General features: G+C 29.0%; 1 protein-coding gene across 5 annotated transcripts; it reads left to right on the top strand.

Annotated features, from left to right (window-relative positions):
* The first annotated feature begins 2,439 nt into the window (after window positions 1-2,439).
* LOC132930615 (uncharacterized) lies at window positions 2,440-9,505 on the top strand. 5 transcript variants are annotated; one of them, XM_060996571.1, is made up of 7 exons: window positions 2,440-4,472; window positions 4,530-4,722; window positions 4,873-5,639; window positions 5,787-5,862; window positions 6,019-6,118; window positions 6,459-6,578; window positions 6,639-6,910. In XM_060996571.1, the coding sequence occupies exons 3-7, from the start codon at window positions 4,889-4,891 to the stop codon at window positions 6,891-6,893; spliced, it is 1,302 nt and encodes a 433-aa protein (XP_060852554.1). In that variant the 5' UTR covers window positions 2,440-4,472; window positions 4,530-4,722; window positions 4,873-4,888; the 3' UTR covers window positions 6,894-6,910. The 5 variants fall into 5 exon arrangements, with proteins under 5 accessions (XP_060852554.1, XP_060852555.1, XP_060852553.1 ...); XM_060996572.1 differs by having other exon boundaries at window positions 4,530-4,726; XM_060996574.1 differs by adding an exon at window positions 6,917-9,505 and having other exon boundaries at window positions 2,441-4,472; window positions 4,530-5,639; window positions 6,639-6,800.
* The last annotated feature ends 3,590 nt before the right edge of the window (window positions 9,506-13,095 follow it).

Raw genomic sequence — 13,095 nt, 5'->3', positions numbered from 1 at the left:
ATAAGTGGGTGCTTATTATAAGTCTTGTTTTAAAAAACTCGCGTTATTCGTATATTACTACAGGTATCCGGTGAATTGGTCGCGAACAATTGATCGCGAATACAATTGGTCGCCAAGATAATTGATCGCCAAACGAACTTTTTTAGTTTTTTAAGTATTTTATTATCCTAGGTATATTACCGAATTTTATGTTTATTATTTTAGAATATTTAAGTATTCTTATTGTTTTATTTTTAAATAACGTACAGTTAAATGCTAATTTTAATTAAAAAAAATAATAAATAGATTATGTATATTGTATATAGTGGATAATAATAATAACAATTTGATCACGGCCATGTTGATATCACCTTAACACTAAAAGGGTTAATAATAATACAAGTTAATTTGACAATTATATAATAATAAAATTACGTGACTTCGAATTTTGACTTAAAATTAGAAGACGTTGGCTTTTGACGAACAATTTGAGATTATGCCGCCGTGATTAGAAACGACAGAAATAAACTGATAATGCCCGTGTGGGTATATAATATCAATAATAAATACTTTATAACAATATAATGATACGAACTCGATAATGAAAATTTAAAATTAAATCAAATAAAAATTATACATTATATTGTTAATAGTTAATAATTACACATGAATAAAATAAAATAATAAATAATAATGTCAATTAATTAAATTTTAAAAATACTTAAATATTCTAAAATAATAAACATAAAATTCGGTAATATACCTAGGATAATAAAATACTTAAAAAACTAAAAAAGTTCGTTTGGCGATCAATTATCTTGGCGACCAATTCACCAGCGATCAATTGTTCGCGACCAATTCACCGCGAACCATTACTACAGGTGTGAGTAGCATCGTACATAGGTCGTATATATAATATGGCTTATGCAAATCGAATTTCCGTGTTTTCCGAGTACGCGTACTTGAAACCTTTAAAACCAATATACACATATTATGTAGGTATGACAGGTATGTATAGTACACGACTTTTCTACTTAAAATAATAAGCACCTACATATATAATAATATAATATCAAAATATACGTAATGTCGTTCGATTAAAACAACGGCGGTGGCTTCGAATGCCGCCAAAAACATGGTACCTATATATGTGATGTTATTCTATACATTTAGAATATTATCCGTGACCTACTCTACACAGCAGTTCTCGCGATAACGACCACTAAAAAGTCTGGGCTGATCACGCAGGTCACCCGTGCGCAGGGACACGCGTCGTCGCGTCCTCGGTCTTGCACCGGGTCAATCTGCGCCGTGTGTCCGTGTGTATACGGTTATAATATTATTGTTGTGACGATGCGTATTATATCGAAAACGCATTTTGCGCTCATCTATTATGCAATGTCGGTAGGTACATCGCGGGCCGCGTGTTGACAAATTAATTGGGTCGATATATGCGTTACGGTTACGTTTCCCAACACTCGACACACATGTATATTATAATACCGCGACACGATTAATCGCAATATTGTACATACAGGGCGATGTTTTTTAACGTCGCGATTGCTCGCAGTTATGTCTCGGTTGATTCTTGTTGGTTTGCAGAAAAACTACGATTTTTACGATTATACGCAGTTAACCATAATTTAACATATTTCGTTATTTCAATCTCCTATAATTCAAAGAAAAATAATAGTATACCAATTATAAACAATTTCTATAAATATATTATTATCTTATATCATTTAAGTATTTGCAATATATTTACGAGAAATGAGGGTTTGAAAAAGTTTAATGTGTATCAGTAAATTCCTTGGAGATATTAACATTTCACACCAAAATTTTCTGAAAAACAACCAGGACCATTAGAAAAAACTTAGTATATAGTAACAACAAGTATGTTGGTGATGTGAATACATGTAAACAAAATTGATGATATCATATTGTTGTATACGTATAAAAAAAACTATAATACCATAGAATAAAAATAAAAAAGTGCATGTTTATGGGACGTATAGATTTATAATAGACATGTCCAGATTCAAGCCAGAAGGATTCGATTCTAGGGGCAATCTCTTCCTATAAATTAAGTCTTACCAAAAAGCAAATTACAATTTACCAAATTTATTTATACTGTAATAAATAATAATTGATTAAAAAAAATGGATCTTGTGTCTTAGGCGATAATCAAACTCATAGGTATAGTATCTAAACTCATATACCGTTGTAGGTACCTATCTTATTCATCACTCTGTTATTGATTTGAGTTGCATCAGTGTAAATAAACACTGTTTGATAAACGCGAAAATCCAGCGAGACGATATAGGACGAGTATACCTATACGGTAAATGGACGACAAACGAATCACCCTGTATACAAAATACGCGTGTACCTATATTATTATGTACACTATTGTACGTATATGTATCTAACTGCTGATAATGTTATGCATGTCGCATATATTATTACGGGTTGACATACGACAACAATAAATAACTCGTTGTTGTGATGTTGGCGCGAGCGATTAATGAAAACAAACAGGAAAGGACATATTTGTATTATTCTTTTTTCGCCGCGATAACGGTCATCCCACATCGTGTACCAAATGGACAACGGGAGAGGTCGATGACGACGAGGAGAAGGAGTAACGGGTAGAAGTGGTGGAAACGGAGACAAATTTGGCGACGGTATATAAATGACGACGATGGCGATAGCAACAGTAATAATATACGCGTTTCGTACACATCGTGTTGGATTTTCATTTTTATAGCGACAAACCGTCGACGCACCTACGCGCACGTACAAATTACGGTAGAGCCGGACCAGAAATCTCGAGCACGTCTTCTTGCCACGCGGCGCGCTCACCTATACCGCCGTACACACCGTCTTCGTCGATCCACACCGACCCATCGATCCTCGGGGTTCCGCCTGCTAAGCGCGATAAGCAATTGGCCGCGGTTGCAGGATGACTTCGTCGATTGCGGTGCAGGTTTCGGTCATCGTGGTCTTGGTGTTATTCCGACCGCGGTCCACGCTCGGCGGTCCGCACGGAAGTCTGCCGCCGCACGACTACTACGCCACTGAGGACGCCGTGTACAACGCCACTGAAGCTGACCGCAACGACCGAACGGACCATGCCCGACACAGTTACGGTAAACATCACCCGCACGTTTTCTAATTTTTTTTTTCGTTCAACGTTGTTACCTGAAATATGGTTGTTACCATAAAGAAACGCCGTGTCGATTCAACTTCTGTCCAACGAATCACGTTCTCACTCATGACGTGACGACGTGTACATATTATGATATATTATATATATATTATATTTATATAAAAGAGATTTATGTTATAAAACGAGTATACTAAAAACCGTTTGCCTTGTAGACCATTATCTATGGCATACACGAAGGTTTGTATGAAATTTGAAAATTTTTTTATAAAACACATGTATATATTTAATATAATCACCTTCTTCTTACTTTCTTTTCTGAGGCGAATTGAATCGATGCGACGTGTGCTTTATATAATACGATTGCGTAGTACCTATTTGTATTTAAACAGAAAAAAAAAATTATTCACGTGCTGTTTTTGAATGTTGTTATTTTTACCAAAGATTTGGCATCTACAAACCCCTAAGTAGATGTATCGTCTTTGGTAAAATCAACTCTCTTAGACTACGCGTGTATCTCTATTATGATATAATAATCTATTTATTTTTTTGAGTACACCGTACACCTACTTAATTTTTATTAACTAAGATATTATACTGATGTTTTTATGATAAATGATTATATATTTAATCATTTTATATATTATAATGTATAAATAATTTTCAGTATTAGCTATTAACAATATATGTTGATATGTGAAACAAGATCTATACTTACTGCTCAATGGTTTAAACTTACGATGAAGGATATTATATACCGACAACAAACCGAAATGGAATATAAAATTAACTTTGGATATCGAATAATTCATCCCGTTAAATCGAATACTTCTATTAAAAATAAAAAAAAATTTCTAATCTAGTTATTTTATTAGGTCTATTTTTTTAATTATATATACCTATACTGGGTTAAGGTCTTGACAGCTGTTCAATTTTTCATCATTGTTTTAATGACAAGCACGCACTAGCTATAGAGATATTAATATTTTATTCCTTATTCCTTGAATTTGACGTTTTAATTATTATTTTATGAAATAATTATACAATACAACATTTTTTTTCGTACACGATGTAATAAAATAAATTTTTTTATACCTACCCCAATCTACGGATAGCTTGTGTTAGATATTTCAAAATATATGGTTTAGTATCGGCATATATACTGAACAATCAACAAGGTACCAATATTAGTTACTCAAAATAACTAACGACTACTTTTTATCAAGTTCAATGATCAAAAATATTTGTTGAAAATTTCATTACATTAAAATTTACAAACATAAAATATAATATTATACCTACTCTAACAAATCATTTTGTAAATAAGGTATGTTTACTTTATTTTTAATTAATATACATATAATACCAATGTATTTGTAAATAGGTACCTAATCACTGCATGCAGTAACGGAGCAAGACAAACTAATTGAGTATACTACATAGTGTCGTACGTCATTTTTCGATCTCATATTTTAAAATCAGCGCACTATTGTGTGTCAACTGATAATACGAGTTAATCATAATAGTGAAAAAATTAAAATATCTAAAACAAGAAGTGGCGGCTTGTATTATCAGTTGTAGGTACCTATTTTGTTATTTTGTGGGGTATTTCAAAATACGTATAGGTTATTTATAACATAAAATATATTTTAAATAATTTTATTCATTTATCTTATAAATTTGCATAAATTAATATTAACTACAGAATATTTAATTTAATTTTTTAGATCAAACCTGTAAGAAATGACATTTGATATAAGCTTATTGGAGCCAAACGATGTTTCCATAAACTTGAAATTATTCAAATTATTATATATTTTTCCTCTATTTGATCCAAAAAGCAAAACAATTTGCAATTTCAATGTGTACCATCTAGCTTGGTACATCATAAATTGCGTTATTGGTTGTATAGTAGTTTACGGATTTTTTGGTTATTTTACTGAAATGGAAGATGAAATCGACATCGTTGATCAAATACAGTTAATATATATGTACCTTCTTTATTCTGTAGGGTTACTTAAAATAGCTACATTTTTATATAAAGCAAACAAAATTTGGGATTTACTCCGTGTTACTAATATACATTTTCTTACGAGTACACAGTGTCAAACACATATTGGAATTCTCCTTAAATATCGCAAAAAGTCAATAAAAATTTCAAACACCATAATTTGCATTGGAATTGTAAATACCATCCAATGGACCCTGTATCCTCAAGTTCTGCTGCTGTTGCAAAAATTTAACGCATACCAATCGAATCGACGCTTCGAGAATATTATGAACTTTCGGTTCCCGGTGACTATAAACGACTATAATAATAATTATGTTAAATTTTATATGATGGAGTCGTCTACTGCAGTGTTTCTGTTTTACATTAACGTAGTAATTGATATCTTTTTTATTTCTATCTGCTTTGTTATAATCGCTCAATACGAAATGATCAAAAGAGCTTACGAAAGTGTCAACAGTGAACTGAATTCCGAAAATAATAATGGTAAGTAATAAATGTTATACATTTTTTTTATTTGCCACCTTGAACTTGAATGAATGATTTGACTGGATAACTTTATCACGTGAAGATGAAGAATAAATAATAAAATGCATGGACTAATGGTAATGCCTTTATATCATATATTTTCAGAAAAAAAAAATGAATTTAATGTGAACAACTTTGAAGATTTGGTATCAATTATGAAGGACCAACAAAAACTTTTTGCGTTAGTGCCTAATACCTATAGTCGTCCATACATAGTTTAAAAATTTAAAAATCAGTTATAAGAGATTTATTTAAGATTTTTTTCTTTCTTTACTATATCCTATGAAAACCCAATTAAAATTAATTTATCAATTTAAATATTTATTTTATTTTTCAGGAAGTTAAAATTATTTTATACTACGTATAAATTTATTATTTTATCAACTGTTATAATAAATTCGGGGTCCATGGTGATTTTAACATTTGCATCAGTTGTGGTAAAAACAAAATTAGATCAATTGAAAATGTATAACTCGGGGTGGATCTTTATTCAATAGAGTGTGTAACGCTTAACAGATACAAATTATAACAAAAAATATAATTTCTTACTAAACAAAAATAAACGTCAACCATGAATTAAGATAATATATTATAATATATTTATTTTAATTCATAATGTCAACACAGACCTGCAAAACAGGCGGAATGTTGTTTAATAGGTTCTGTGTAAGAATGTTTTACCGCTCCCCCAGTTCCAGATCCACCCCTGTGTGTGTATATATATATAAATAAGTGGTGATAACGGATTATGGCGAATTTACGTTTATATAATTTTAGGTTTTCACGTCATCAGAATCTATGCCAATTTTTGGTGTAATCAAGTTGATATCAGCGTTTGGATACATGTTAATTGTTTTATTTTTCATTTGCTATTTATTAGAACGCATTAATAATAAAGTGACGTTAATTTTGTTAACCTCTAATTTAGTTAATCTATAAATGCAATATTTTTTGTAGATGAAATCCGTTCATTTTGGAATGTATAATAGTGGTAATTGGACTTCGATGAATTTAAGATCAAAAAAAATGTTGTTGTTATCAATGCAGTTGAATAATGCTAATGAATTTATGATTAAACTAACACCGAGAAAAATTGTTAACCTACAATTATTTAATAGTGTAATACGTATTAACATTAATATATATATTATTATTATTTATTATAATAATATAATATATAATCATAGAATAACACAGATTTGGATAAATTAAAAAGAATCAATTCTTAATTTCAGGTAATAGTGACATGCTATAACGTTCTATCAGCTATGTTGAATACACGATCTAAATAAAAAGAAGACAAATAATAACATCAATAAAATTTCAAACATAATGTTGACTTCTTAATTATTATAATTATTAATGATATATCTATATTCTATGCTAGTTATATAGTTGTATTCTAAACGTAATTCTTTCTCATTTATAAATTATATAAAATAAGTTATGAGTTATCACTAGTCAACAATCACCTAAATCATTTTCTAAAATACTTTGTTCTTTATTCTATAATTTCACTTAAATAATTTTTTTGTAATTTTTATTGTTAATAATAATTATAGACATTATACGTGTATTAATTTAATAGATAGTGAATAAATAATTAGATTTTATTACAACTACGATCGATGACGGTACGTATTATAACTGTATAGTCTATAACATATTATAAATAGTATACCTACTGTTATTTCGCATTCGTCATTTATAATACTTTTGTTGTGACGAACTACGAAAATAATCTTGATACAGCCTACAAAGAGCTACACGGGAACTATAGGCAACTCGCATAATTTACTATGAGGCCCTCATAGTGTCAATGACGAATACAAGCTTTACAAAGTTGCTCAATTTACTGCTATTATTTGTTCAACATAATATATCGCTTCGATAATAACCAGATATTTACTATTTGAATTACTTACATAAAATAAATAATTTTAAGTAATACTAAACTTATTACGACATTGTTTATACCTACCAAGTATATATAATTTTGTGTCTTATATAAATATACAAATTGGCTTTTATTAATTTATACATTAAAATTAAAATTTCTAACGAGACCTTAAAGTTTGTAAAATTATATAAAAAATAAAGTAAGTTCATTAAAAAATAAAATAAATATATATAGGGCCCTTCAAAATGCTGTACCTGGCTGCAAAATCCATCATGGCAGCTGGCACTGCCAACTTAAACTATGATTAAAATATTTAAAAAAAAAGTTAGAAGTTATAACTAATTAGTAATCAGTAATCACCAAAATAATTTTTCAAAATTTTCTATTCTATATTATATAAATTCACATGACGTATGTATTATGTATTACTTTGTAATTCGTATTATGATTAATAATATTAGACATAGGGTGTATTAATTAAATTGGTTGTAAATAATTAGATTTTACTTTAATTACAGGAAAATTTTCTGTTTTGTATTTTTCACTACCTTTAAGATCAATAAAAATACTTCAATCTTCTTTTCATTATAATATTATCACATAATAATTAATAACACAAATTTGAATAAATTAAAAATAGTTAATTCTTAATTACAGGTAATTAAGTGAAACTAAATAATTACTACTAGATACTACTAGATATAAAATTATATTTATAAACTTTCCTAGACATCGTAAAACCTAATAAAATGTAAGATTATCGATTTGTACATATGTTGTAATAGTTGTACGCTGGAAAGTAATTTTATTTGGGAACCAATTCGTACACTTTATTTGATCCGGGAACCAATCCCGCATTACCCGATTTATCTTATGTGGTACCTATAAGTAATATGCTTTAAATCATACTATGACTTATGTATTTAGTGTTTATGTGTTTTAACTTACTATAATAAATACTACCCTTTCAACATGACACTTTCAAGGTTTCAACGGAAGGGTGCAATAAGGGTGTTCAAAAACAAAACATACATAATATAATACTATTGTCATAGATGCTATTGCTATTCGCGGTTTACACGTACGGAAATACATCAGAAATATCTACCCCATTTGGGGGGTGGTATGTGAGATGTATACGCGTGTAGTTATTTTAATGTGCAAATAAAATCCTCGTCGTCATCTACTCTACTGCATTCGCATTAAGTTTTCAACCCTCAAAAATATATTTTCGGAGAGTTTAATGCTTATATATTTTCAAGTGAATTTTATGCCCACGGTAAATAAAACTTGACGTCAGATATATACTATAGACTTAATTCTAAACAACTAAAATATACCTCGGTAATTTAAAAAATGCTATAAAATATAAATTTAACTATTAGGATTGCTTTAAAAGCTTGCTGTTTTATAAATGGAAGACAAGGTGTTTCGAATAAATTTCTGTTATACAAAGTGAGAACTGAGAAGGCTTATAAAGTTATAAATAAGGTGCAACCTTACTGAGCGCATGGATCAGACTTGAGGTGCAGGCGGTTTCCCTATCATTTTATGAATTTATTCATTTCGACATTAAGTCTTGGTGATGTTTCAAACAAAGCTATCATACAACATGTACACTATGGCTGTTCAGCATGACTCCGATCAGAACGATAAGGAAATGGATGAAAAGGTTTCAATCGACAATCATATCATCAAATTAAGTCTTGTTTAGCAGTACTACTATGTCAAACGTCAGTTATTTAAAAAGTTAGAAATGAAAAAATATAATTTTTTTAATCTAGTTTTAATTTTTCAGAAATTGTATTTGATTAGAATGTTTCCTTTATTCTCATTGATAATTTTATCTCAGACTTAATTGAAAACATCAATAAATTAAGTATATTTACCTTGATCCTTTAGAAACTTTTAATTATCAATGAATAAACTATATGCTAAATTTGTCAATTAGTTGTTATTAATATACTTATTAAGTTATATATAATTATGTTATATTATTAATCGAATAAATATTACACCATTTTTATCATTTCCATATAATATATAAATATATAGAATTATTTACATTGTTTATTTTTTCTTAACTACTTTAATGACGTATCGATATGGAGGCATGACAGGCTCGTGACTCTATAGAGACCTAATTAAAGAATGTATTGAATCCAAAAATCTAAACACAGATCATCATTGTTACAAAATTTAAAAATACAACGAATTTTAGAAAAAACTATGCCCTTAAAAAATGTAATTGTTTTAAAATGTATTTAATTCAATATTTTAAAAAAATCACTGGCATAGGCAATAGGCTTATACGTAGATTATTTTATGTGCAGTGTTTGCTCGTTGAGGCCTGTGATAATATAATCATGAAAAGGATGAAATGTACTCTATATTTAGAGCGGTTTAACATATGATTTCATGTAAATTATATTGGATTTAATTATTAAGTTGGTCAAACTTTTATCATATACATTTTGTGAGTTAAATTAATCGTTAAAGTCTTTATTGTTTTTGGGAGTTTTTATGTAGCTTAAATAAATAAACCCGGAGACCAATACATACATTTTTTCATACAACAAAGATTATATTAAATTTTGCAAAGCTTATCACACCCCTCCAACATGAATTTAAACTATAAAAATAAACACGAATTAGTGAAAGTTTCTATTTGAATAATATACATATAGTACGTTATTCATCTCTATATATGTATACATATTGTTAACACTTAGTATATTATATGTTACGGGCAAAAGTTTAAATGAGGTTGGTCACAACTACGTTTACTCGGGCAAAAGCCAAAATATGACATTTTGCTCATAGGTTTAGTTAGCGTTTTGTATACGCATATTTTCTGAGGTTTGTCCGATTTTGACTTTTTACCTAACATAATAACTATATATTGCGCAGAAAAGATTTTTATAAAATATGTCTGAATTAATTAATATATATATGAATTAATCAACTAAGAATAGATGAAGATAAATCTGTAAAAAACAATTGAACTATTACACATTTTTGAATTTTGTACCACACACAATTTTAGACCCTTAATAAATTACGTTTAAACATTAAAAATTTATTTTCGTTTTTCAAATCGTATACATATATTCATCAATCATAAATATTTTATTTACAAAACTCACGATGTTATTTATAATAATATTATATGCAATAGTTAATGGTGGTTACTTAATGATTGACGGCGCGTCTGTCTGCATCTGTATGGTATTATTTCGAAAATGGATTTACAAACTGTTACGTTTTGTTATTGTGTCACATCGTTTATTTAAATATTGTTTTTCGCATCATTTCAAAACAACATTTACACAGAAGATAATAATATGTTTTACGAATGCACCGCTGCGTAATACTAATCCACTGTGGGGATTTTGGGGTAGCGTATAAATAGAAAGCTACACATATATTACCAACTTGCATAACTTTTTTGAATACCTACCTATGGTACCTATTTAAAAGAACATTTTTATTTAAAATTGGTGTACACAATTTATATATATATATATACAGTCAAGCTGTGAAAATATCAACCATAAACATTATATGCACTATATAATATTATATGAGTATAAATAGTATTTTGGACTGGCTCTCGAAATAATTATGGTCGGGGACGAACACTACTACAGATTGGCGAGTGTTGATACATCCTGTATATCATACATTATAACTAGTAGTTAATAACGTGACATACTAATACGCATAGGTATAATAATATTGCAAATCCGCTGCAGTGTATTGTCTTTATGCTGTTTGCCATTGTCCTACAAGCCACGGCATTGAGTCCATTAACGTTACAATCATTTCAAATGGCGTGACACGCAATGCATTGTATACACGCGCTATTACATATTATTACGATAATATGTATTATCGCGTACAACATAATATTGTCAGCCGCGCCTTGTGCTGCCGGCGACGAAGCACATAATCTTTGTGACACGCATATAACATCATATTCTTCTTTACGAGTCATTATTTTCGCAAATGTACAGTTTACATAATCGATTATTGATATCGAAATGCTGACACAGTGACAAAACTGCATATAATTTAACGATCGTACCTCATACCGTATAATATTACGAGGTATATAGAGTATAAACGTATATTACTATAAGTGTCCAAGCAGCAATCTATAATGACGATTCGGCGAATTCGCCTTAAACCGATTTCACCCTCAACAGAGGTTCTGGGTTCAGATATACTATAATGTGATGTACAATTAAATTGTTTACAAGTTAAACTCATAATGATTATTTATCATTATGCGTATATGTTATTATCACAATACATATTACTTATTAAATCTAAATATATATTATACGAATATCGGTTGCGTGTTAAGAGATATTTGCATATGACACGCCGTACCTAGGAGAATGCTTCGATTTTCAATTTCGAGGGTGGTTTTTATGGCAAATTGAATTTAGTTTGTATTTTAGAGACATCAGAATAATTGGGAAAAACAAACACATATTCTTATAGAAGCATATATTATAGATTTATAGATACGTATATTATTATTTATTTATTTTTTATTTTTTGTACCAAATTCAAATTTAACACATCTATTGCAGTGACTCGTTCAACGTACATCTGAGCGGTACCCACTAACCCATCTATTTTAAATTGATTTTTAAATCGTTGAAACTGTTTATGTTTGAAAAAAATATGGAACTCGTTTTATAAGGGTTTAATTTATTATACCTGATTTAGCATATAGTTATCTTATAATATTGCACCGTTGCAAAAACATCAATCGTGATATTTTATAATATACGACATGATATGGAATATGCTTTAAAAATTATAAATTAGCAACGTTCTTGAAATCCTCACTATATTAGTCTTTAGGCAATATAAACTATAAGTAAAGTTATAGGTACTTCTTGATCATGGAATTACTCAATTATACGACACGTTGCCACATTTTAAAATGTTTTAATCAAATGATTATAGTATTATGCAACCATTTAATACATTCCATTGACGCAGTAATAATATAAGTTTCAATTATTTTGTGTTCCTTACCGAAAAATAAATTATCATGTCAACGGAATATAACTGTATATAGTATACAATGTTTATTGTATACTCGTTACAGACTATATAGCATACAGCATACACGGTATACAGCACATTCTAAAAAACATAAATGTATCGTGTACTGCAGTCTGCAGGTTGTTACTAGGTGGTAACAGGTAACTCATACCAATACCTGTTATAAACTTACACCGCAATGTCCATCTATAATAAGACAAGTACGAATCAACTGCAATTTGAAATTATGATAAAACTATAGAAAAACTATTCATTATGTACTATTATATATTATACATATATAAATTATATATATATTATATAAGACATTTATAATTTGTATTATTTATTTCGGTTTAGAAATAATATATTATTTACGATATAAAACAATTTTGATATTTTCTCAGAATTCTTTTAACTCGACGGTCGTCAAATATATATAGAGCTGTA

The sequence above is a fragment of the Rhopalosiphum padi genome, chromosome 4 (genome assembly GCF_020882245.1).
Source record: "Rhopalosiphum padi isolate XX-2018 chromosome 4, ASM2088224v1, whole genome shotgun sequence".
NCBI classification, from domain to species: domain Eukaryota; kingdom Metazoa; phylum Arthropoda; class Insecta; order Hemiptera; family Aphididae; genus Rhopalosiphum; species Rhopalosiphum padi.
Note: the sequence above shows the minus strand (reverse complement) of the source record. Positions and strands in the feature narration are given on the sequence as shown.

Bases quoted from the DNA above. Each gene is read 5' to 3' on its own strand.
- LOC132930615 (XM_060996571.1), top strand. From the start codon at position 4,889: ATGACATTTGATATAAGCTTATTGGAGCCAAACGATGTTTCCATAAAC. The intron at 5,640-5,786 runs GTAAGTAATAAA...ATATATTTTCAG, and splicing joins GAATTCCGAAAATAATAATG to AAAAAAAAAATGAATTTAAT. The intron at 6,119-6,458 runs GTAAAAACAAAA...ATATAATTTTAG, and splicing joins TAACATTTGCATCAGTTGTG to GTTTTCACGTCATCAGAATC.